Genomic DNA, 26888 nt, shown 5'->3' with positions numbered 1-26888 from the left:
TATTAAAAGATTACCAACTATTCAAACTCAGCAGAATTTCACAGCAGCAGGCAGCTCAGTAGTTATCATAAAAAGGAAAATCACTTTTGACATGTGCTAAATTATTTACTGACACAAATGAGTGAAACTATTAGTATCTATGAAATTGTACTCTTAGCCTCCAGTATTTAATGTTTTGATCTGACATGCACCAGAGTACAATTTTGTAAGTAAAAAAAACCAGCAAAAAAAGCAGTTTAGTTTTAATAGAAAAGTCTCAACATCTAAATATAACATCCTAATAAAGAAAGAGATTAAATCATATTTATTGTTTTGAAAGAAATAGCTCTCTCAAATTTAAAATAAAGCCAACTGAGTTCTCTAAGACTTGGTGGTTCCTCCAAAACAAACAGCTTTAAGTCTCAGTGAATGTACAACTTGTTTCTTTTGTGAAGTGCTTCTGCCTGCAATTTCTAATTAACTGCTCCATTCTTTCCTACAACAAGTAGCTCAAGGCACACAAGCTACAATGTATACTTCAGCTAAATATATGTAGGTATGATTTTAAAAGGAGATAACTAGTTAACAACATTTGCATGTTGCAAAGAGGCTCAATTAGTATAATAATTCTGAAATCTTGCTTTTAGCCTGTTCCTTGCATAGCTGCCCTGTACTGAATACAATCTGCACACTAAAGATATGTTTGCAGTTAAAAATCTCCAGAGACTTTAGACCCATACATAAAGATACTCATTTCGCTCTTTTCTGAGACACTGACCTGTATCCTCATTTAAAAATGAACACCACATCTTTATGTTATTAAATCTTTGTTTTGATCTATTAGTATTCACCAAAGTGCCATTTTATACAACCCCACACTGAATAGGCAAGGCTGGAGGTAACCATCTGCAGCTTTAGAGTCAGCATTTGAATTGATGAAAAGAGCTTTGTGTTTTCATTGCCAAGTTTGATTCTTCCAGTCATTAGACATTCCCCTCAGATCGCATCAATGAAGTGAACTCCCTTACACCCATGTGTTAAATTCTCTTCTCCTCATGGCTTCCTTTGCCAGCTATACTCAAGAAAGACTACTGGGTCTTAGCCACATTCTTCTCACAGCTGTGTTAAAAAAGAGCATCAGAGCTTCTTCCCAAAATCCATATGTGTATGTGGTCAGTCCCCTGTCGGAGGGTCACCTCACATTGTGGTGTGATTATTCAAATATTCATCCTTGCTCTTCAACTGCACTGCTCTGATCATTCTGGGAAAGATTAGACCCTCCAGCCAGCACTGAAGAACGTGTTGGACATTGATGTGAAATACACACAGCTCCCGCACTCAGAAGGCAGATTAGTTTTACTTGCAGAAGAGGGGGACACTAACTACTTAATTGTTTCTTATTTCTTTATTTCTTTACATTTTTTGTATTGTTTTAATCCATGTCAACTGTTTGTTTTTGTTGTTTCATTGATCAACCTATATATCAGCATCAGCTAAGAAAATAAGTGAAAAAGTACAAAAGCAGAGAAAGCATTTTCAAAAAGGCTGGAGGGGAATTCAGGACTAAACAAATAAAGGATGTATTCCAGTCACAATGAAATTTAGGTGGTCAAAAAAGAAAATCAGACCCTAGGGGTAAAGCAATGTTATTAAGGATAGAATTTAATACAGAAGACCACTTAATTTTCTTATGTATTAAATCAACTAAAAATTTTTATCCAAAGCTGTAATTCTCCCGAATTCCTCTTTAAAAGAAAGAAAAAGAAAATTGAAAAGGTCTCTAATAAACAGTTAAGGACAAATGAAGCAATGACTTCTGGTTTACATCACTTTTATACTAACTTTATTCATAGTCAGAACTATCTTGGCGAAGTACACAAGCTACTCACCATTTATGCTTATTTTCATACCTGTATATTTTAGTACTGCACTGCTACTTGGTGGATTTGTGTTTATTTTTAGAGGATTACATAGAAATTCTACCCACTCACCCTCCTCTGCCACTTCACACAGCTACATGACTATGCAAGTGTAGCTGTGCTCACATGCAGAACTGCGCTTTACTGAGCTAGAATCATTAAATTATGAGAAAAAAAATAGAAGCCCCCAAAAGACAAATTGCATTAAAATTCACTCCAGCTGCAAAGCTGTTGCAGAAAAATAGAACATTTCCTGGAAAAACATCAAAAGTGGCCTCAACCTTTACTGATAATTGGCTAATATTGATTTGGTATTACATTATAACCTGCTCTGATCTCACTGACATCAGCAACCACTCCACAATCCCAGAGGTTCCAGCCGGAAGGACATTTTTAAAACGCCTCGCTTCCTCTGTTGGCAGAGGTATTAATTAATTCACAGGCTCTCCCAGCCACCTTCTCCAGGTCAGCCCCATTTCCCTGCTGGGAGTACACCAGCTGGCTCCTGGCTTCTCAAGCAGGACAAACTTGCAGGGGGCCTGTGGTACTATACCAACATTCCTGGTGAATTCTGTGCTCCTGTCCTAATTCTTTGTGACCACAAAATAGAAACACTAATTAAATATAGAAAATTATAGTCATAGCCATTCCAGAGTATTGATTAAAAATATTACTGTGCAGATCATAATAGTATATTGAATAAATATGTATTGTTTTGTGTGTACATACATGTATTTATTTACATAGACCCCAGTTAGAATATGTACTTGCTTTATAAAGTATAGCGCTCTCTTAAAAGTCTAAGTGTATCTTGATAGTGTCTCAAAATTAAAAGAGATTCAAGCAAATGCAGCTAAATCTATGTGGCCACCCTCTGAGCATCAATGTTTCTTGTTTTACACCAGCACCCCTGTTAGGATGGTGAATCATCTTCACAGGCAAGAGCAGACAGTCTCAATTTATATCTCACGCTGCAGCTTGCCAATGTGAGATGCTCACCCTACTTCAGTATAAACAGATGTTTACTACACCCAAGTTGACTGTAAGTAGATACCAAAACATCTCACTTCTGGTTCACATCCCCCTGCTGTTTTGTGTGGGATAGGATCAAGAAATTTTTTAGATGCTTTTTGTCCTGATGGAAAGCACAGGACCATTATTCTGACTCAGGTCTCACCTCTAGAAAGCAGCAACTACTGGTGGGTACACAAATGGCTGACATGATGCAAATGTTGTGGAGAATTACAACTCTCTTTTAAGCTCTGTATATCATGCTGAATGCAAACACTGAAGTTTTTAAGAATATTAAAAAATTCTTTAGTGTTGCCAGAGAACAGATTAGCAAAGGCAGTGTAAAACCAGTAAACTACATTGTATGAAGATACAAAGTACATCTTTTCTCAACATTCTTAATTGCAGTAATGTTCTTTCTTAATGAAGGTCATAATTATTTCACTATTCTGATTTTCAACTGTTGCTATTTTACTGAATAATATTGAGAAACTACTTTATGCAACTGACAAAACTACTTCCTTCATATGTCAGAATTCAATCTTAGCTGAGCATTTAAAAAAGTCAAGAAAACAGATTATTTTATAACAGTCTTTAGTCTATGAATTTTAGTGACACATTTTAAACTACATTAAGCATCCTCTTAAGGCAGTGCTAATAATTAATACTACTGTAATTAATACCAAAAAGCCTTTCTGTTGACAGGTTTATAAATTGTCAGTCCTTTTTTGAAATGTAGAACATCCTACATCTTCTAAATAAAATGCTAAGCTAACAAATGAGTTCCTGCCTAATTGCCAAACACTGATTTGTATGAAGCAGTTGAGGTTACAAAGAAATTGGGAATTCTCAGCCCGGTTTCCCTGCTGATGAGTACGAACTGTCTGTGTAGCTCTCCCAGAGGTGTCAGAGGAATCTCTATAGTGTCACACAAGGGTTCTTAGCTCAAAGTAAACACACTTTCCACAAACTCAGCTGCTTAATCTGTTTGCAGGTTGAATTATAAGATGGGGGTGGATGACTCCGGGTGCTGGGAAGACGCGCAGAGCATTTCCACAGTTTCGTGGTAAAAAGGGCATGCTATTGTCATCAAAAGACTCCAACCAATTGTTTGATTTTGCTATAGGCTCAGTCGTCTGATCTTAACAATAATGAAAACTAACCTGACCAAAATTTTCCCAAGTAGTTGAGCATGTTAAATTACATAAATTCTTTTCACTATAGTGGTGCACCACCACTACTTTAATTCAGTTTGTGGCTGCACTTCTACTTTAGCCACCCTGGGTACATGGGATTAAACAAGACTGTTTCACTTTAGGAAAAAAAAAACCCAAACCAGTAAAAACCCAACCTCTGCTTAAATAGCTATATTATTAAACATTTATAAATAAAACTAGATGTAACAACTAAAAAAAGTTAAAAAGGTTCTACCAATATTCTCTTTACCATTACTTAATTTTTTAAATAGGTTTATTTTTATCAAGCACACATCTCTCAAAGTTTCAAATATGTCTAAGCACTCAGAATAAAGACTTGAGTGATTATCAAACAATCACTGGAGGATTTAAAGAGATGACTAAAAAGATGCATTTTCATAGATAAATACCTTAATTATATTTCATGTAGCTATGAATAAATTAAAAATATAGGAATATAACTATTTTTAAATAGAAGAACTCAGCATATTTTTTTTTAAAGAAAAGCTTTTGTTAGGTCCTTGCAATATATTATAAGCCAATTTCTGGCTACTCTGTAAATATGCTGTAGACATTTAAGTTGAAGACATATATGGACAGACAGGACAATTTGCATCAGCTCAGCATCGACCACCTTGGAAGGATGAGAGAGGAGAATTTTGCAGTTGATGAATGTAATGCAGAGATGAGAAGTGTCGGACTGTCAAGAGGCACAACTAATAACAAACATGACAATAAGTACATCACTAGAGATGAACTTCAGGTTTTGGAGTTCAGTAACCTTTTAACAGGGAAACTCATGATGGCAAAGAGAATACAATCTCTGTTCACCAACTCAGAGACTTCCTGTGGCTCTCAGTGAGATTTTGAAGCCATCCCTAAACAACCCCATAAGCATTTACCGTGGCATGAAACCTGCCAGATGTGTAACAGACCAAAAATGAGAACCATACTATTCTACCATGCAATTAAAAAGGGAAATACTCTGTAGCCATAGGATTGCCACAGGGTAAAAGAACAGTGAAAACCATTCATAGGAGATGGAAAGACTTTCTCTGTGCCTTGCACGTGTAGGAAGCAATTTCCTTAACAGTAATGAGAGGTACCCTGACTTGCCTAATAGCACAAAACTGTTAAAATGATCAGCTTCACACTGAGTAGGAAATGAGCTGACAAAGGAAGAATCATTTTAAAGGACCTTTTCTGAGTACTGCCACACTTTCAGTTATAGACAAAATACAAAAAAAAAATGCTTCCTGTGGATTACAACTGCAATTTTTGTTGGAAGGCAAGTGACTCACTTTTGAACTTTTTCATTGGCCTCCTGTGAAGCTTCCAGGGCCTTCTGGAGCTTCAGCTCGGTGTCCTTTTGCTCGGATCGAGTCTGCTGCAGCTGAGCTGCCAGCTCCTCAATCTGGCCATAGGTTAGAGTCACAACATCCTCCCTTCCCTGCAGTCCCTCTTCAGAAGTACTGAAAGCACAGCTAGGCTGGTTCTTCAGACTCAATCCTTCAGACAAAGACTTGTATAACCTGGGAAAAACAAATTATACATGTTATTAAATTTCAGTCTAAGGCTGAGCTGCAAGAATTAATTAATACATTCAATATGTCATATATTTGGACTCACATGCACTAGTAGCAAAACAAATTATATTTCAGAAGTGACAGAGAACAAAAAGAATAAACCTTTTCTGCAATGCTCTTCTAGAAGTATGTAACAACCTTGAAAAAGTGAAAAAAAAAATTCAGCAAAAACTCAAGAGGAAGTATTTTCCAGCTGTAGCATCTTGTTGATCACCTCTGAGCTGCAAAAAGTTTTTATTGTGATTTACATGAAGTTGAATTAATCAGTATAAGTTACTGATATGTTAATAACTTGTGGTACACAGGACTCTCTTTTAGCAAGCAGAACCACCAGCTACAGGGGATTTATTTGCAAAAGAAGACTTTTCAATAAAATGAAAGGAATAAAACCACTACAATTCAAAAATTAAAATCAGTAAATCAGCAGGATTACTTAGTAATATGATTTGCACATGCTAATCAATTCTAAATGTCTCCATTCAGTTTTATCCAGGATTTTGAGGTAAGTTCATAGAGATTCCAAATCCAAGAGCACAGACCCAACACTCTTTCAATGAACAAACCAGAATATAGTACTAAATGCTTTGTATTTGTGTGTCAGAAAGTTCTGGACAAATCAAACATTATTTCAGTGTGGATTTCTAGTAGCCATACACACTGCTTAAAGTGTTCAAGACAGTCTATATGACACCTGCTAGTATGCAATAGCATATTTTCTTTCTCTGCAGTTTATTAAGGTATTTGCATGGAAAACACTGACTGTTCCAACAGCCCATGAAGGAAAACTATAGATAAACTAAAATATAATATACATGGAAAAACAAAATGTGGATGAACTAAGAGAAATAGAGTCAGATGTTGACTTATCATCATGCATACTACCTATGATTATCTGAAAACAATGTGAAAAATCTTCTCAATTAAATGAAGACATATTGAAAATATAAATATTCATAAAGGGATATTAGAATTCCTAGAATGGACTAATTAAAAAAAAATTATTCTAGCAGTTGCACATAAAATTTACTGACTGAAGTTCCACTACAGTTGAGCATTGATCACCATGGAAAAACACAAAGGTATGCAAATAATGTCGAAAGCAGGTTACTGAAATACCACTGCTGCCCGCTTCTTAAACACCTGGCACAAGATTAAAAGAAAAAAAAGACAGATGAGAAGCTAAACTGTTCAGTGAATATATGGGTCTGAAATATATGGTCAAAAAACTGGAGGATAGACTAAATATTCTACCTTGTTCACACTAGCTCAGAGTTTTTTTCCCAGAATATACAAAGAATAAAATAATTTATTTAGATCCTAAAATACTGGCTCTCTGTGGTGACAACCAGGCCCGTTTTCAAAGACTGGCCATGAAAAACACATATATACTACTACAATTGCAATATAATACTACATGTCTTGACTCATAATGATTGCATCTGAGTGACCAATAGATTCTGATGTATACACTTTGTAACCAGTGTGATTCCTCCAGATAAAGGCACTGTGATTGACAGATCTTTTAACAATTTTTTTTTTTCAAAAGCATTTAATTTCCAGACTTTTATCAATATGTGTTTTGGTAAAATACTTTTATTTCATCCCTTCTGAAATTTACTAATATGAAATTCCTTCATTCACTTGAAGATTATTTCTCTATGCTATAATAAAAAAATAAATGGGAGCTCTAGGCCTGAAGAATGGGTCACAGAAGTATTTAAATAGTTCCTGAATTTCAGTAATTCACATATTCTTGTTAGTAAGCCTTTTGCTTTACTATGGCAACATGCCTCTTTCCTGCTCCAGCTTGGGTCTGAGAGCTTCAGGAACCTGCCTTAACTGGGTCTAGCCAGAAGAAAAAGTGACATGAATTGATATCACTTGTCCAGCTCCTGTAAAGAGTAAGAGGTTTTCTCAGTCACCAAAGTCAGAGTAGCTTCAACCTTGCAAAGAAATATCCCCAGTTGTAACAGCTCCCAGAAGGACTTGACTTTGGCTGAAAATCAACTTTATGAAGTGCTGCTTCTAAAACACTTCTCAGCTTGCCAGGCATACTTTTGCTGCTAGGTGGGAAATGATTTTCCACCTGAAGCAATAACTGAACAACATAGCAAAACCTTCCACCTAAAGGAACAAAAAAAAAAAAAAATCCAGCAAAAAACCAAACATTCCCTACCCGTTCCCTCCCACTGCCTCCACCCCAGTGATAAACATATCCAATGTTCCCAAAAGCATGTAGCTCTGACCTTGGTTTTCACCACAAATGTTTCTCACAGGTCCTGGAGACCTCTCAGGCCTCAGCCTGCACTCAGGATGGCTTTGAAGAGCGTCCCCTCATGCCGCTGAGTGCACTCAAGGGCCAGGCAGCATCAATACCTTGAAAATACTACCTCAAAGGTGCTCTTAGGAAATACTGCAATAAGATGGTATCAAAAAAAGCCCATAAGCCCTAAAAGGACTTTGAAATTTTGCTGTGAAGTGGAGGATATTAAATAGTCGAGTTTGCATTACATGTGAGTCAGGAGCCTGACAGCTGGTAGGCTGGTAACTAGATGACACTGCCCTACCATAGACAAATATTTTACTAGTCTTCCTTTGCCTGCATTTACACAAGGTAAGAGGACTGTGTTTTCTTCCCAGTACAACAAACCATCGCTCACTAATTTATCCGAAGGCACCAGCCGTGGGCAGACTCTGGCACGCAGGCCATGGACCATGTTACAGTGGGAATGCTCATTGCACACAATGCAGAGTATGTTCTTTGCACTGTCACAGTCCATCACGGAGTGTCACTCTCTTGTGTGATGTACCCATGCATTCACAGTCTAGAGCTCAGGAACCTCAACCACAGCTGAACAGAGGCCACCATTGATTTTCTTCTCTGTGGTGGTTGGGCATACAACTTCAGGATTTCACAGGACACTATGCTGACAGATTGGTGCTGATCATGCATGCCCAGACTCAATTACATGTGAGTATGGAACAACAGTGAGTGGCACCTTGAGATCCAGCCTCTGGTCCTGAAATGATCTAGAGAAATCTGCAACCTCTGCCAGGGTCCTAAAAGCCTGCACACTAGATGATTCAAACATAGGTTCATTAGCTACAGTGAAAGCTTGAATTGACTACTATCCATCTTAGAATTTCTATGTTTCAACAAATAGCAATTAAAGGCCACTAGCAAACACACTTCTCTTCCTTGAGCCTCAGTCTTCTTATCTTTAAATAAGAGCAATCACAATGCTACCTTTGCAAAGTGCTCTGAGCATCACTAATGTCAAGAGACTCATCACTGCTGAAAGAGCTAAGTTAGATGCAGCACAATCAGAATTTAGGACAAAACTAAATCCAGATGGTCTTCTGGTGATGCCAACCAGAAAACATATTCCTTTCAGCTTCATTTTTACTGTCCAGGACCACTGAAGTACCCGTTCCATTTCCCTGTGATTAGCGTGGGAGAGGGAGTAGGACACGGAATTAATAATCTGAGCCTTTTTTGAAGCTGAAGGACTACCAAGATATGCTCTCAAACAAGACATAATTGTAAATCATGCCTCCATTACAAACTCTTTATTTAGGGAGCTGAACAGTAATCAAATCTCTTCTGTTCACTTTATGCAGCCCCTGGGCAAATTGCTCAGATAGCACAGCCTCATGTGAGTGATACGCACACGACATTCAGCACCACCTATCATTCCTCACGTTCACCATGCCATCAAACAGACTAGGACCTCCACAAAAATAGTTTCTGGATTAACAGTGTTTGGTTGAAACAGAGCAAAACATGCATGGGACTGATGACTAGAAGGAAGACTTTTTGAGATGTTTGCAGTTATAGTGCCATTCCCTTCAGCTACAGCACAGGCCTGTGGTAATTGGGAATGGGGCTGTGGCCAAGCCCCATCCCCAGTGAGCTACAGCTGTGAGAAGCAGGTGAACAGCATTGACAGCAAAGGGACGTGGAGTGCCCAGGTGCACTAACCAATCACCAAAGGGAACAGAGGGCACACAGGTGCAATGCATCAACATGAGGGGTATAAAAGGTTGGGCTAAAGGATAAGAAGGCCAGATGTCTGGAGCCTTCTGATATGGTAAGGTGTTGCTCTGTATGGGTGGATGCTTAAAGCCTTTTGAAATTGTATGGTGATGCCCTGTGCATTGGAGCTGTCTCAGCTGTGGTTTATGCTGTGACACAGACCCACAGCCAAGGAGCTAGCTTATAGCTAAGAAATCCACCTGAATTCCCTGGGTACCTGATGCACCTGGGGCTGGGGTCTCTGCTATCTCTAATTGATTAGAGATGGGAAGATTGCAACTTATCTTTTTCCTCACACAGGGATATGGTGCGCATGAGTTGACATAAGAGAACTGTAGATATCTACTGTATCTCTACTGAATCTCTACTGTAGACTTTATGCTTTAATACTAAATATTACTTGCTACACGTTAACATTAATTACACATCTTCAGGGTTCCGCAAGGTATCTGTGTTAATTGCAAAACACGTATTCACAGGCTCTCAAATTTTTCCATGAATTAGAGGACTGCAATACAGTAAACTATTGCAAATACTCTGCAGTTTTCCCAAATTATTTTATTCCTAGAACCAAGCTTTCCATAAAATGTTCCTATCATGTTTTGACAAAGAATTGGCTGTATTAGCAGATTTTAGCCTAAGCATTTACTGGGTGCACATGAAGGCTTGCTCCTAACTAAGTAAAATTAACCCAAAATTAAAAAAAGAAAAATAAAAAAAATTGTAAGGTGTTTACTTTATTCCACTAGATTCTACAAGTAAGAATTTTGTTATCTTGTATCTGTTCTTTATTGTCAATTCATATGCTTTGGCTATTCTTAAATATTTGCCAATGGCTTTAGTTAACAAAATAACTTTAACTTAGTATTTGTAATACTGTAGTTATTCCCTACAGTAATGGATTATTTAGGTAACACTGCAAATAGAGAGGGAACCTTATCTATTAATCGAAGACAGAGCTGGCACCAAGAGTGACCTCAGTATGTGAATATAATGGACATCTAAGATGGTGCCAGTGACTCCATGTTTTAATGTGTATCAGAACCTCCTGTCTGCTCTCCCTGGGAGGTGCAAGCATTTAGCAGAGGCAGAGCAGCCCCTGGCTCAGCTGTGGGCAACAGGCAAAGAGGAGGGGCACAGCCAGCTCACAGACAAGAGGCAAGGCCACCTTCCCCTGCCCAGCCTGAGCTGGCAGCACCTGTGCCTCTCTGCTGGCTGCTGGGTTGACATGGATCACTGAAGGGGTGTGTACGTGGGTGGTGTGGAGCCAGCAGCTCTGGCCTGGGGCCAGCAGGGAAACTGCCGATGTCAGGGATTTGCAGAAACACGAACTTGGTGGAAGAGACACAGAGGATCTTGTCCTAAAGGTCATAGCGATTTATTTTTTATACTGAGACTATGTTTTCAACAACATTTTTGACAACCATTTAAAGAACAGTGCACCATTCTCCTCAAATCTAAACTGAATTAAGAAAGCAGTAACTCTTGGAGGTGCACTGAAATAACAACCACTGGCATACCAACAAAAACTGGTAGAAAACAATGTACTACTTTGTGATTTAAAACACTGTGGATTACTTTTTGTCTTTTTCTGATCATCCTTGCCAAGAACTTCAGCCTGAACACTGTCACTCATAAGAAAACCAGGGCATAAAGGAACATCAAGTCCTCTGACCAGACATTTCAGGATCAGCTCCTACTGTCCTCACACACCCACCAACCCAGTCTAGACGTTCAGCAACCCCTTCAGTTCCCACAGGCTTGACAGTACTGCTGGTGTGAACATTTACTCTCCAAAACACCAGCCATGGGAATCTTCCCTGATGACAAAGAATGGGGGCACTCAAGAGCCAGGCATTTCTGCCAGAAGCCTTAATTGATGATGCCTGTCATCATAGTTTGAATTTAGATTTGCCTGCAGAGCTAATAAAATCTAATGGAGATTTCTTTGTTAGAAATTAGGTATGAAGTTAATGCTAATATGGCTTGGGCCTTTAGTTTCCTTTGCAGCTTCTCACTGGTAAAGATAATGGCATCTGGCTTCTATTTTACATGAGTGACCTACACACAGACAATTTTATTTCAAATTAATAAAATCTTTTGGCAAAAAGCAGGAATATTAGTGAATCAACTTATATTAGATAAATTGCAACAATCCAGCTGAAATAAATAAGTATCCTGACCCTGAAAACTGAAACAGTCAATGAAGTGTCCACTCAGCGCAAAGGGGCGTGCCATTTATAAATCTATATAAAAGAAATCTGATGGCACTGATGCGTATCATAATGCAGGCATCAGAATCACCTGAAAACAAGCTCAATGTAATGACTATGTGCTGTTGACTTTTATTTTTGTCTCCAGGGAATAGTGTTTACTTTGCTTTAAAATTTATATGAGTCATTTTGTTATGTGCCTTTTTTTAATTAGTCGGAAAGAAATAGCCATTTGAGAAAGAGAGCGGAAATCAATTCTGATTCGATGCCGATAGCTACTGTGCGATGTAAACTGTGTGTTCTTTCTAATTAAATGTAAACACGTGCAGTTCTAAAGTCCAGCAGTGATGACAACTACTAGAAAGGATTGCCTAAGACCTGGTCAACTGATCCTTGTGAACCTTTTGTTCATACCGTAGGCGAACTTGTGCAATCTGTCTCAGGTGAACGCCAGTTGTAACTGACTTTATTTTAGGTCATCTTCAGAGAAAAGACTTGACAAGAATGTGGAGAGCTCTGTAATACCTCCAGTTACCCATTAACTATGTCCTTCTGATAGCTAATCAATAGCATTGCATGGAGCCAAACACACTGCACTGAACTGCCCCTCTTCCAAAAGCCAAGTCTTGGTAAATATTTAATGGCAGTAAAGGTGTTTTGACTCTTATCAATCTGATATGTTAAAGAACTCTTGAAAGAAACTTTATCTTGCTTCTATCTGCATAAATAATTTGTTCGGTTACAATTTTAGTCTTATGCAAAAGCACTGAATTTAATGATCTAATGCTTTTAAATCAAGGCTTTGGACACAGAAAATGTAGTTTCAATCCACATGTCACAATATAAAGAAAACCCAAAGTTTATTTCCTTGATAAAATGCCAACTAGAAATATACATCAAGGAACCTAGCCCTTTATACTGTACTAGTAATACTGTGCCAAACTCGTTCAAAACCTGTTATACAAGTGCGTATTTGAGATTTTCTTACAAAGCTTCAGTTTCTGAAAAATTCTTAGCTCTTATTCACATCAAGACAACGTAGGATTTTTAGCTTCTTTTCACAGGGAAAAAAACCCCCGGACTCTAAAATAGTTATACTAGGATCCAGAGACTTTTTGTACCTATACATTGAATATTCCCATCTCCAAGTGGATATATTCATGTGATAAGTTTTATTAAGCATAATTCCATTTCCTATTTTTTCTGTACGAAGTTGCCAGTCTAGATCCCTAACAAAGAAACTTTTGTCCTGATCTTTTCACATCATGCAGGTATCCCTCTGCTAGAGCCAGGTAGGATCCAAATACCACCTTAGACACTTAGATGAGCTTATTCCATGCCTCTATGCTAATGTCAGAGAATGGAGGAATCCTCTGACTCTCTCCCACAGCACAGTTTTCCAGCCTCTTCTGTATGATCCAACTTCAATATGAGCCTAAGCATTTTGAAGAAACTGATTCAGCAATGGATCCAAGATTTTTCTTGGAAAATAATCTGGGAATAAAACATTGATAGTGTTTCAGTTTCCAAAATGTGAATCACCATAAATGTTTTCCCAGAAGAATAAGCATTACTTTTTCCCCAGTGTTTACATGGCCTCCTTTGTGCTCTTGATGCCATTCAATAGTCTTCAAAAATAAAGATCACAGGAATAATTCCCAAACACTGGCATAGATAAAGTGAACAGCCTGAGGTTTTCTAATCACTAGTAATTGCCTCTGGTGAAAACACTATTATTTAAAATCATAAAGGCATATAAATTAATCAAGCAGTGAAGTACATGGCACCATTTAGGAATGATCAGCTGAAGAAAGCCTGTTACTAAAAACCTCAGAATATTTCTTGTACTTAATACAATGTTATCTTTATAAATCAGACATGATCGTGAATTTTATGGCTGTCCTGATTTGCTATTGTGATTGCTTGGCTTAACTCCTCCACTGAATCAGAAAAGCAAGAGACAAAATTGTCTTGGACCCCAAGCTGGAAGCCAGCCCTGCTTTCCAGCATGGCCAGGAACATCCAGCTGAGGAAGAGAAGAGTCTCTCCAGGAGAAGGCAATTAGAAGAATGTGTTTCAAAGATGGAATAATTGAATACATATGGTATTTCAGAGAGGGATGATCTCATGGATGAGCTGAGTAGCCCTAAAGCTAGAAAAAGTAGCCCTAAAGCTAGCCTTCAATGTGACTAACCTGTGAAGGGGAATCACATGAGGCTCTGCTCCTTGTCCCTACTTTCTTGCTGAATGAATGATTCAGTGGGTTAAAAAAATCTTTGCATGATTAAAAGAAAAAGAAAATGTAACTTTTAAACTTTGAGGATACCTCCTTTCCTGTCCCAAGAAAATAAAACAGAGTTTTTGAACAGTTCTGTCTGATCTTACTCAAAGGTGGTACTGAAAAATATTATGCAACTCTGATGAAAAGCAAACATGGTGTACTGTGTCCAGCCCATGCCCAGCTTTGGTCACCAGACTGCCAGTAAGTGAGGTACTGATGAACTCTGGGTGAGTGTGCCCAGTGCATTTTCCCCACTTTCTTGGTATTGTACCCAGCAACATGAACTACTCTGCAATGGCTGCTGACTCACTAGGAGGACTGCATGGGCTGCAGTCTGAAATCTGTCCTCCACATGGGTAAAGACACCCAAAATGTCGACTAATGCTATCATGGCTTCTCCCATACAAAAATGCACTTGGCTTGGGGATTGCTGTGTGGATACACACTTAGCAACTTACCTCCTGAACGCCATGTAAATGACACAATGGCAACATATCACTACTCAGTAAGTCCTGTCTTACCTAGCTGCTGCTGCCAAACCCTTGCTCATATAAATCATACAGCTCCATGGACAGTTAAGCACTATGAAACAAGGCAGTTAAAATGATGGCTTAAATGATAAAGGGAGCGCCTGGGAAATTTAATATAAGGGAAGTCTGCTTCTCTATTGTACCAAAGCTTACTGAAGCAACTGGGCAGACTTGTCTGGGCCATTCTCCTTAACATGAGACAAGGGCACATGCTAAGGGAATGATTTAGTGGATTGGGGATAAGAGCCCTGTCTTGAATTCCGTCTTCTATTTCATGTCTTCTGTGTGGTACTGAGCAAGTCACAACATGCAGAACTCAGCCTGCCATGCTGAAACTGGGAATAAAGTGCCTTTCTGTCGTGGTTTGAGACGTCAAACCATGACACTTTCCCTAGTTAATTTTCTTTAAAATCAAAGCTTTTGGGGTCCTGGATTTCTTCTTCTTCTTATCTGCATGTGCCGCATCTTGGAAACCTGAGGCCCAGATTGGTTCAGGTCTCAGTGCCAATTATTGTTCATGGAAAGACTAAAGAGCTAATTAACAGTATGCAAGCATTAACAATGCACATCAATGGGGTTAACCTCAGCAGACAGGTTTGGGAACTTGTTTGGGATCCAGGTTTGGGAACTTAATGGAAAAAACAGTTTTTCACAAGTTTTTGCCTCCCCATTGCAAGTTCAGCCGCCACTGTCACCACGGGGCACAGGCAGTGACAGAAGCCTCCTGTACTTTGTTGATCTGCCCCAAGCACAAACATCCTTGTTTTCTGAGATGTTCTTTCTTTCCTCCCAGTGAAAAGGGCCATCAGCTGGATATGGCACATGACTGGAAGCCAAAACACACAACTTTCATACCTCTTGAAAAGCGAGACATTAGACTGGTGGCTGTTGGAGAAAAATCAGTGAAGGGAAGCTCTCAAGCATAGGGGTTGGAAAGAGGCTATAAACAGTGCTGAATGGATTTCTGTATCCTAAACTTTTAAAATCAGCTTCCCTCACCTCTCTCTTCCTTTACCCTCGTGAGTTTTGACCATTGAGTTATAGAAATAAAATGTGTAAAAAATTAATATAGTTGTGCACTTTAATTTAGCTTGGTTGAAGAGGAAAATAACATTTTTCACTTTATGAGCAGGATTTCACAAGAAAAACTGCAGTTTTTCTTTCATTTCTCCATGACCAGCAGGTAAAGTGAAAAACTGTAGCAGGAAATATATTAGTTGCACTGAACCAAAGAATTAATTATTTTCTCAGGACCTGACAAGGAAACTGAATGAATATGAAAGCTCTTGTGAAATCTGGCCAACACGGAATTCAACACTCTTCAATTCCTTATTTATTTTTTGAACAGGACAAGATAATTATTGGTATGAATACTGCCTACTATGCTTATACATATGCAACAGATATTATATCCTCCTCTGATATGAGCAGTAACATTGCTCAAGATGGAAAACTAAATTCCTACATCATGACATTCCTCATTCTACTGTCACAACTGTAAAAGTATGGTAAAATGACTCCTTTGGTACAGACAGTAGAGAAGAAGAGCTAAATGGAAGAATATATATTTCTCTATCTCCACCAAAACCCTTAGGATGGAAGTCCCATTTACAGAATATGATTGAAACAAACAGAAGATTATCTGGATAACATTAAGATCCTGCCTACCTCAGAAGCAAAAGAAAGATAAATCAGATAACATGAACCTTGTTATCCATCCTTTGCAGTCTTTTTGGTGAAGGACAAATTAACAGAATTTCTTCCTCTTTGGTGAAAGCTCCTCCTAGTTCAATCTTCTTTAATGATAGTGGAAGCCATTAGTGCATTTCCCACTGCTTTGAATTTCTTTGTATCAAGAAACTAAAGGCTGTGGCCATAAGCAGGCGACCTTCTGGCTGCCTAGTACAACTAAATACTTCCTGGAAACCTTGCTGCTTCCTCCTGATCTCTGTGAATGGAAGACCAGAAGAGAAAAAATGCAAGAAAATATTACTTAATGCAGCCAAAAATATGGGCAAGACGAAAACGTTCCTTCAGGAATAAAAAGAAACAATAAATAATCTAGATGTTTGAAATCTTGGCCTCAACCTTGTTTGTTTCAATGACATAGATTGGGTATAACACAAATCCTTCACGGTATATTTTCAATACAATGTACATAGTTGTTACCTTAATGAGATATGTAAGATCAGGATCAATGAATCAACACCATTATATGCCCCAAAGATATTTTTTCGAGAACAGCAAGTGAGCGGATGTCATTCCTCTGTTTAATCAGGAGTTAATGCGTGTACAGTAATTCCTTATTTTCACAATATTCCTTCTGACAAAGATAACAACCATAAGAATGGCTCCCAGCTGGCTAAACCTGACATACAGGTTTTGTTAATAAAAAAATGCATGACTTAATTAATGAAATGGATCTATTAAGACTGTCCCCCAATCAACCAGAGTGGCCCCACCTACAGCTGAACTTCACATGACCTATCTTATGCAAAAAGAATTGTAATAACTTGTACTGGAAGCTGCTATAGAGGAAAGTTTGCTATGAAGACAAAATATGACTTAGAAATGCATATAATGCCCCTAGAGGAGAAAGCTCAGTATTTTCACTTTTACTCAGCGTTTTCCTTTGCACTGCATAATTGAAACCATTTTGCTAAACTGTGTAAAATTATTTCACAAAGAATAATTACATTTGATCTATTAGCACCTGATACTATCTATTGTCTAAATTGCTTGCATTCAATCCATGAGTAATGTCAACAGTATTAACGTCCATTATGGAAGAATTAGCTGAGCAAAAATAATTTTTAAATGTTTGACATTCTTGTACCCTTTCTCTAGTGTAATGTTCAAAAGAAGTATCATTATGCCAACATATTCTTGGATTTTTTAAGGCATGTCTTTATTTAAGTCTGCAAACTCAGGGTCTTTAAAATCACAAACAATTTGCCTGTTCGTTTCTGGCAAGCATAAATCTGTAGCAATCTAGTAATTTTACATTCTTCTCTGTTCCCATCTAGCTGTCCCACACTAATTGGCTGTCCAAATTCACCTCCATCAACTTTGGCAGGCTCAACACCTCCTTCAGAAAACCAGATTTTCCCCTCCCCTCAATCATAAAGAGCTGCACTGTTACAAACAGAAAAAAAGGAATGCTGCAACATTTCTACAACAAAGTTGTATATATACACATTAATTTGATCACACACACACATACATGCCCCAAACTGAACTAATGCAACAGCAGATACCTATTTTTTTTTCTCTCTTGCAGCCTCATTCCTATTTCAGAGATTTCCAAATTTGTGCTTGCTTTTTAGCAGAGGAAATACTATGAACTGTTTAAGATTACATTCTCACTGAAAGCAATGAATGCCACAGTCTTCTCCAGAATATAAAGCTACTTTCTCTCCTTGGAATAGTAACTTTACAGTAATTTGGAGGAAGCAGGAGAAACAGTTGGTCATTAAACATTAAATGTATTAATGGGGTACTCACAGTGTATGACTCATCTGGAAAAGGCAGTTCTGTACTTGCATTTCAGAAGGATTGCTGCAATACAATAGCTACTGTGATAAATTTAGGTTTATCTCACTTTATATTTAGCAGAATCTAATAAAGAAAACTTAAATCAATGCACTTTCCAAGAAATGCATGAGTAGCACATGATTTACATCTTACAGCCAGGGGAATAGAGAGGCAAAGAAAAAACATTCCAAAGGAGGCCCTTAATTTCCACTCCTCAAATGGAGACCCTTAGGACTTGGTGTTTACAACTTACAGGGACTTGCAACTCCAGATGAAAACAATGAAAAATCAGAACACTCAAAGCAGGAATCCCTCAAGCACTTAAGCAGCACATATAAAATCATCCACTTCCTCAGACTCATGTTGCTCTTGAAGTCCTGCTCAGTTCTCTGGAAATCTCAGACCTGCAAATATGGGTGAAGCACTTGGTAGCAGTTGCTTGTTACATAGCATAGTTAGAAATGGAGCTTCTGCAAAGCTTGAAAAAATGATCCAAAAAAACCCCCAAAAAACAGACTATACAGGATGCTGGCTTGATTAGTAAAAAGTTTCATATGATGTCCTGGAATGGAGGGAAAAGTGATTAATGTAAAGTCTAATACATTAGGAGATACAAAGAAAGAGATAATTCCTAAGGACAGAAATTTTGTTTGCTCTCAAGACATTGTGAATCTGCCCTTTATAGTCTTTTTTTACCAGTCCTAGTTGTTCATGATCTATTGAGCCCTATAATCATATCACTTTGATGAAAGCTTTGTGCATTTCCTTACTCTGAAGTTCTGACTCATTTAGGTGATTAGGAGGCAGAACAGTAACAGAGATAAAATAACAGGACCACTTCAGAGCACACTTAAGTCACTGTGAGAACTCTCAAGTCCAAGGTAAATATATCTGTCCATAAGGAACTCCAGAAATGGAGACACTAAGAGAAACAGGCATGTGCACAACATCCTGGGCTTTTACTGTAGACTTTTGTCTTGTTTTGCCTACTTTGTAGCAAATGAGCTCTTAGGTTTTTTCTGAGGAAAAAAAAATACTTTGCAGGAATCTGAAGAACAGAAACAAAATACTTATGTCTAGAGCTAGGGAAAATGTGACACAGTTCAGAAGCCATTTGTAAGAGCAGAGTACATGGCAGGATTTTTAGATGGTGGACAAAAAGGTTTGGGACATAAAAACCAGATATTTTACAACAAATCAAAACCAAATCAGCTCACCAAAATAATCAGAACCTGGAGTCTGATGTACCTTTATCAAAAAACAGTTACATCTTGCTTATGTTTATGATGAATAAAATTCACTGGCAGTTCAGGAGCAGGCAATGCTTCAGAGAGAGACTCTGAGGAAAAGAAATGGAGTATGACATTCCTGGGGTAAATATGGTGTGTGTGGGGAAGAACTTCAGTTGCTGGCCCCATCAAGTCCTGACAAAAGGAATGCAAGAGCTGTTCCCAAGGTGAAAGAAGACAGGCTGAACAATGTGGCTAATGGGATCACATTGAGCTAATGGGATCACCACGACTTGTTTTACTTCTGTTGGTGCATGTCAAAACTCTGATGTGTTTTAAAATACATTCTACAGCAGCAGGCTAAATCTTGAGGCATTTTGGAGACAATTTACATATCTTCAGGTTTTTTAGCCTTGTGTAGAAAGTCTCTACTGGGTAAGAACACTTCAAGTTCAGAAATTTGCAAATTGTAAGAGCAGATTCTCTTCTGTCAGACAAAGGAAAAAAAAAAAGAAACAGAAGGCTTAAACATGTATCTTATTAAACAGGCATTTAATGCTGCTGCCCTCACATAAATCTGCAGAGGTTACAGACACCTCACACTTGCACAAGCCCCCCATTGCTCTCTTTCACAAGCCAGGTGTAGACAAGAGAATAAACGCAGACACACTGTAGCACCCAACTATACTATCACACATTTAGATTTGGCAAGTACTGGTAACACTTGGGAATGCTGTAAGTAATATTGCTGGTTTCTTAAAGCTCTGAAAACTTGCTTGATGCTCTTCATTATTGTATCCTCAAAGTATTCTAGAATTATCCTTAGTCAACACATAAGCATTTAAAAATAAAATTATACAGGTCAAAATGATCCAGATTTGGCACCTACAGTTAAACTATTGCTCCAGAAAATTACTGTTTTTTCAAAGGGGCACTTGTGGGTCCCTTCCCAGCTCCCTACATGCAAACTCAGGTGTCTAAATTTACATATATGAGACTGAAAATTTTGGCCACACTGTTTAACAGGCAGATCTGCTGGGAGGTCTCTTGTAACCAGATTTTTTTAAACCTTCATATTTATTGGACAGATACTGGCCCAATTCCAATCCACAACTGCAAATCCAAAGAAACAGCTCAGAGCAAACCAGCAGCCTTATTAGCCTTTAAAGATTTCATTTTCAAGAACTCAAGACCCTTTATTGACTAATGAAAGGTTGGGTCCCCAAGCCCACAGACTGATGTTGCTTGGAACATATTTTAATCATTTTGGAGTGCTAGCAGCCATCTGTCTAAAGAGCTTTGATCACATAAATGCACTCTGAACTGCAGCTCCTTCCGACTCCAAACCCTGTCCAAAAGCCAAAGGGAACCCGCAGGCATGGCAACTTTGAGACAATTCAAAGCCTTGCAGTGTGATAAGGCTGCTTTTATTATTTAGCACATCATTAGATTTAATGACACCACAGATAAGAGATGCACTAAAAAGATACCATTGTCATTGCCTATCTTATAACAGCAACATCCAACTGTGACTTTGCTTTGTTTCTACCCAACACTTGTTACCTACTATGCTATTTCAAAAGAATAGTTAAATGAAACAAAAGGATTTCTTTTCCTGCTGCAAACAACAGAAATAGTAAATGCCCCCAAAATATTAGGGGTTTGTTTTTTTAATACATTCCTGCTTAGTTAAAAAAATAAACAAAAAAACACAAAAGAGAAGCAGAGAAATCCCAAATAATTTACAGTTTAGACTATTGACTGTTGGGCAGATACCACTTGCATATACCAGCCTATTTTGACCAGCACTGAATACAAATTTACATTGAAAAGAGAGACATCCATTACAGTTACAGCTCTTAACATTATAACATTTCTTAACAAATTTTACACAATTGCCATTATTATTTCCTACTTTTGAAACAATTTGGCCAATTTACAAGCTTATTTTGTGGTCATTAGTATTTTTTGTTGTGGTGTCTTGTGAATGGTACAGACACATGCTATGAACTATGAAAGCTTGGCAGCAATGACAGTGTCAGGCATGAAGAAAATCTACTTTAATTACCACAGCCAAGAAATTGCTCTCAAAAATCAAAGCAGAAGCCCTAAGAGAGTGGTAAAAACTGCATAAAAATATCTCTCTTGATGACTGGAGAGACACAGTGGTGGAACCTGTGTGACAGAGCGTGACTTTATTTGCTCCAAATGTCAGCAACCTCAGCGAGTTCAACTCTGAGATTACAGTGCTTGTAGGTTCCTTTTCATTCTGAGATCTCGTTCTTGGCTCTCTTCCTCAGGACATTACCCACCAGTAACCAGGAGAAACTTGTAGTGTTGCACAGTATAATACTATACTTTCCAATTCACTGACTGTCATACCAAGTGTGACTTGCTGGCAGTGTGAAATAAATAAATAAGAAACAGACCCTGCACTTTGTCATTCATGAAAACATTTTTGGGTGGCCATTCTGTACTGCTGATACAGTACAGATTAAGAGAAAAAAAGATGAAACCATAACATGAAAGGCTCAGGTAGTGGAAGAGCTTCTCTAAACTCTTTGCTATTAAGCAAAATACAACACTGATGATTCACTCAGTGTAACTCCCTCCCTCTCCTTCTGTGGCTTTTCCTTCCAAACTCAGAGCCATAAAAGCTCCTCTGCTAGTGAGACAGCAACCCCATACCACTGGTTACATGCCTGTCTTGAGGCATCAGGAAAAAAGACAAGTGGCTCTGTGCTAGTTCTCCTTCCTGTCATGACCGTGTAAATGGCTGCTTCTAAGAGCAAACTATTACTACTATGTTACACTTTACTCAAATATCTGAGCAACTCAGAACTGAGCAAATCCCAGCAGGCCCACTTATTCACTGGAAAACTGTGGCTGAAGCTTCCAAGTTGGTCTCTATTCTCCTGAAAATGACAGTTTTCACACCTATGCTGGAAAAACTACCCATACCAGATGAGTAACACATCATTATGGAATGCTGGACACAGGTTAAAAACCTTCCAAAACACACGACCTCTATCACATTAGTTAGAAAAGCAGTTAGTGAGTGGGAAGTTAAAATGGAAATTTTTCCAGTAAAAGGCATGGCATGCATTTATCAGTTTAACAAAAGCTCTAAGTTTAGATGGAAATTGAATAAAGAAAATACCTTACTCTCGGACTTCTCTCTTTGTAAACAAAACAGATGAGCAGCCTTTTGTTTTGTGTTCTGTGACAGGCAGAGTATTTCTTCTGCCACCTGCATTCTTAGATACTCCCTAACATTTTTCCACTGTGAGCAGTGTTAAATGCAGAGCAAGAAAAGTAATGTTATGTTTAGCACTGACTGAAAATTGCTCATGTAGAAGGTCTTCTCACCAAAGATTTTTTTTAATTGGGAAATATAAAATCCAACATAAAAAAAAATATGATGTCCTACTGTAGCACATTTGTAAGTGAAAAGTTTTCTTTCACCTTAGTATTTCAAACTGTAATGCCATTTGATTTCAGCTCTTCAGCTGAAGAGAATTGAACTGAAACACATCAAAGTCATGATTTTTCAAAATAATTGAATTGACATTTTAACATAAAAACATGTCCTGGGAAAAACCAACAGAAAATGAAATGGCATTTTAAGTCCTCCTGACAATGTTATTACTATATTTCTAAATATCATATTAATAACAAAAGAATTCCCTTTCATACAATATTTATAGGGCAAGACAATTTTTTTTACACTTTTAGATTTTCTTCCTAACTTCTCATGGGAAAATCTGTCTTCCAAATAGCTCTTATTACACACACGGTTTTCCTGTGTTTCTTTAACTTGCTCTAGAGAGGGCTGCTTCTTATTCTGTATCTGTTTTCCTTCTCTCATTTTAAAGCAAGAGTACTTGCATTTTCATAGTCTCTAAAGGTGTTATCCAAAAGGGTAAAACTTCTTATTCAGTTTATACAAATAAAGCAGCTGAAGCAGAATTTAGTGATGTGATTAATCTATATTCATCCATCATTTCAACATTTCAATGGTAGAATTAGAATATGTAGCCTTTGTCTACACACCCTTTCTACCAGATAACAGATTTCATCATCCTGCATATACTCTGTATAGATTCTCCAATTTTGATTTTGTGCATTCTTACATTGTATAGAATAGATATCAACTTTAGTGATCTCCTTATCCTAATTTTCACAAGTATTTCTATAGGAGTCTCATACTTTGTATTGCTATCTACTCCAAACTACCATTAGCAGTCAGTGGGTTGATTGCAGGTAGTTCTTCCAGAGACTTTAAACCTTCCAAGAACTCAATTTTATTACGCTTTAATTGACTTTGAAAAATGGTTCCTAGATATCTCTAACTATGTGCTTATTTCAAAAGCATGGAACAAAGTTACACCTCTCCCAGACTTTTCAGCTCACTGAGAAACCAAGGAATAGGTTTTCATAACAGAAAACCACATAGAGCAGAGTTAAAAAAGAAGGTTAGGGAATCAGCCAGGCAAAGGACAGCTGTGAACATAATGCCAGCAGGGCCCTGCATACAGAGTCGTGAGACCATATCAGCATCCAGTGGCAAGGAATTCCTTTCTGTCAAGCAAATCGTTGCTCTTAGAGAAGAACAGAAATTCATGTGAAAAGGCCCATCCCAGCAAAAACGACAAAGTAAATGTTGTTTTAGTTCACATTACCCCACGACAGCAAATAAGTAGAGAAGTCAGCTCAAGTCCTGTGCAATACAGTGTAAGGACCTGTGCAGCACTTCTAGCCTTAAAGTACTTGGCACAAAAAGCTGTTGGTCCTCAACTAATTTGAAAAATGCAAGAAACTTTGCCACTAGAACAGCCAGTAGCAGGAGCAGTAGTGGACGTAGCACAGCATAGGGTGCAAATTAAAACTGCATCACAGAGCGTGTTAGGCACTCCAGTCCATATTCATGCCACTTCCTCAGTCCTGCTGCTTAGTGTTTCTATTGGCAAGGCACCTCTGAGGGCCAAGAGCCAGCCCCTGGAAACATTAGGCACAAAGATTTCATGAAGTGTCAGTCAGACCAATCCAACAGCAGCACAAGGCAATTTGAGTGTATTACATTCTGGTTGCAGGGATGGCGTGAGGTGGTTTGTTATTCCATCAGGTGCCTTGGATCTTTGACAGTTCAGTGCTTCCTCTCTCTCAAAGTTCATAAATCACTAAAGCTGAGTTAGAAAGTGTTTCTCCATGCTAAATTTTTTTTTTCCCAGTGAGATAGGAAAACTTTTAAAGTCATGTCAGGGCAAGAAGCAAAACATTCAAATTTTTTTGTGTGTTTCTAAATGAATGAGAGACACAGAAAGATTAAAGACATGCTGATGGCTAAAATATTTCATTGGAGGGCAAAAAAATTAGATACCCACAAGCCCACAGCAGGTTCAGATACTGCTTTGCCTTTTCATTGCCTGCCAGACTGCCACTGTAAGCATCAAGCCTATGGTACATACTGGAGTTTCTCTCCACCATCCTTTTTCTTTGCAAATGGTCAAATACTAACTGGAGAATGGATGTGAGTCTGGTCTGCCATGTTCCAAATAAATTTTTCTATCCACAGATTTATTTCTAAAGTCAGTGTCTCTGACTATATTACTGTTAGAAAGTTGAACAAATGCACCAAGTGAGACCATAATCAATTCCAAGCTGGAGAACAAGAAGTCTGGGAATGGGGCAGGGACAGGAGGATAATAAATTCAGTAAAGTGTGAAATACACAAGAATAGCAAGGGAGGGCTCTGCCTTTACTGCTCACCTGCACCAAGCCACTGAGAAATACAGCCATCTCAGTAGCACCAGCAAAACCTCATGCAGCTGCTTTCCAGTGAGAGCAGCTCACTCATCAGTCTTCCCCCCTTCGGCTGTCTGATCCAGTTCATGAAACAGCCCCCAAACCTTGGACTTTTATCTCCTGTGACACCAGCAAGAGCTGTGATTGCACAAGCAATAAAGTGACAAAGGAAAGAAGTCACAGAGGACATCGGGGCTTACTAGTGGGAAAATGCTTATGAGACTGCAGAGTGAGAAAAACTCACCTAAAATCCCGATTCTTTTGGGGCTGCAGCACCTCACTGCAAAGTGGCACAAAACAGAGGAGGAGAAGACTAAACACATAGATTCCAAATAATCAGGGTGTTGGCTCCCCTCAACCCCACAATTTGACCAAAGATTCACAGAAACCTCCCTGGATTGCTGAGAGAAAATGTGTCTTTAACCAATCTGATTTAAAGACAGCAGTATTTCTCCACCCCAATTTTCTACCAATTTTAACACTCAGTTCAATAAACAAACAGAGAGACAGTCCCTGCCTTTCTTTTGTTATAACAGAAGACAAATAAAAACCCTAGTGTTCCCTTACAGATTCATGGCTTTCTATATGCTTGGCTGGATCAAGCTGGAGCAGGTTAGGTTCCTCCAAAACATGCATTACATGGTCTCCCACTGCATGTCCAAGCCCCTCATCTCTTTGGTATATAAAAAGAACCTATTCTGTGCTTGTAAGTGGGAAATTTAATTAGCTGAAGGTTTATGTTTAATGTCAGGTGTCTGAAACTCTTCAATAAAATAGAAGTCTCTGCTGCAAGAACAGGAAATACTTAAAACACAACTGATGTCCTCTCCATGATCCAAAACTGCTCTTCAAAAAGAACTGTGTGGTTTACAGTGATACCATTGCGTGGTCATTCTTCTTAATGACTGTAATTACAACATGTTATGTCTTAAGCAACTAGTACTGACACAATGACAACAACTGCCAGAACAGAAGCAAGCAGACAGGATGAAACGAGCAGGAAAATGAGTCAACGGCCATAACTGAAAAAGTGAGATAAAAAAAACCCAGGTATGAAAAGACCAGTTCTCTGAGGTAAACTGCTAGGACAGGTGCTTAAGGCAGCCTGCTATTACGTCAGAGGAAGAACTGAGATCACCACTCTGCATTAGTGGTTGCAGCTTCACTAATCCCACTGTAAATGGGTTCCAGTTCATTTGGGCTGGGAAACTGGATGGTAGAGCAGCCTAACCTTCTGCTACACATTGTGTTTCCCTGAGGAAAATCAGACTGAGAGAACTCTGAAGAAAACTGAGAGATGGCAGAACAAACAGGCTGAAATGTTTGAGCAGGGGTCAGTCAGAGTACAGGAATCTGACTATTTAGGCTATTTATTGTATTCTGACTTGCTACTGCAGTGGCTGTGAAGATGAATATTGACTTTTAGGTAGAAATATTTATAGTTTTTAACAGCCCTTAAAACTGGAATGAAAGCAACATTCTAATAGCAAGAATTACACCATTCTATATCCATACACAGAGTCCATGGAGCATGGTTGAAATGGCACCATCTGAGTATTATATTCCATA

The 26888-nt window shown here is 38.4% G+C and overlaps 1 protein-coding gene across 3 annotated transcripts in view; it reads right to left on the bottom strand.

The window, feature by feature from the left end:
- Nucleotides 1–26888, bottom strand: part of MIPOL1 (mirror-image polydactyly 1) — a 188123-nt gene that overhangs the window by 18632 nt on the left and 142603 nt on the right. For all 3 annotated transcript variants that reach the window (XM_077180462.1, XM_054635670.2, XM_077180461.1), the window contains one exon: nt 5407–5637. In XM_077180462.1, coding sequence (XP_077036577.1) covers nt 5407–5637 — 231 coding nt within the window. The remainder of the gene's footprint in view (nt 1–5406; nt 5638–26888) is intronic.

The sequence above is a fragment of the Agelaius phoeniceus genome, chromosome 6 (genome assembly GCF_051311805.1).
Source record: "Agelaius phoeniceus isolate bAgePho1 chromosome 6, bAgePho1.hap1, whole genome shotgun sequence".
In the NCBI taxonomy this organism is placed as follows: domain Eukaryota; kingdom Metazoa; phylum Chordata; class Aves; order Passeriformes; family Icteridae; genus Agelaius; species Agelaius phoeniceus.
This window is presented reverse-complemented; position numbering and strand designations above follow the sequence as displayed.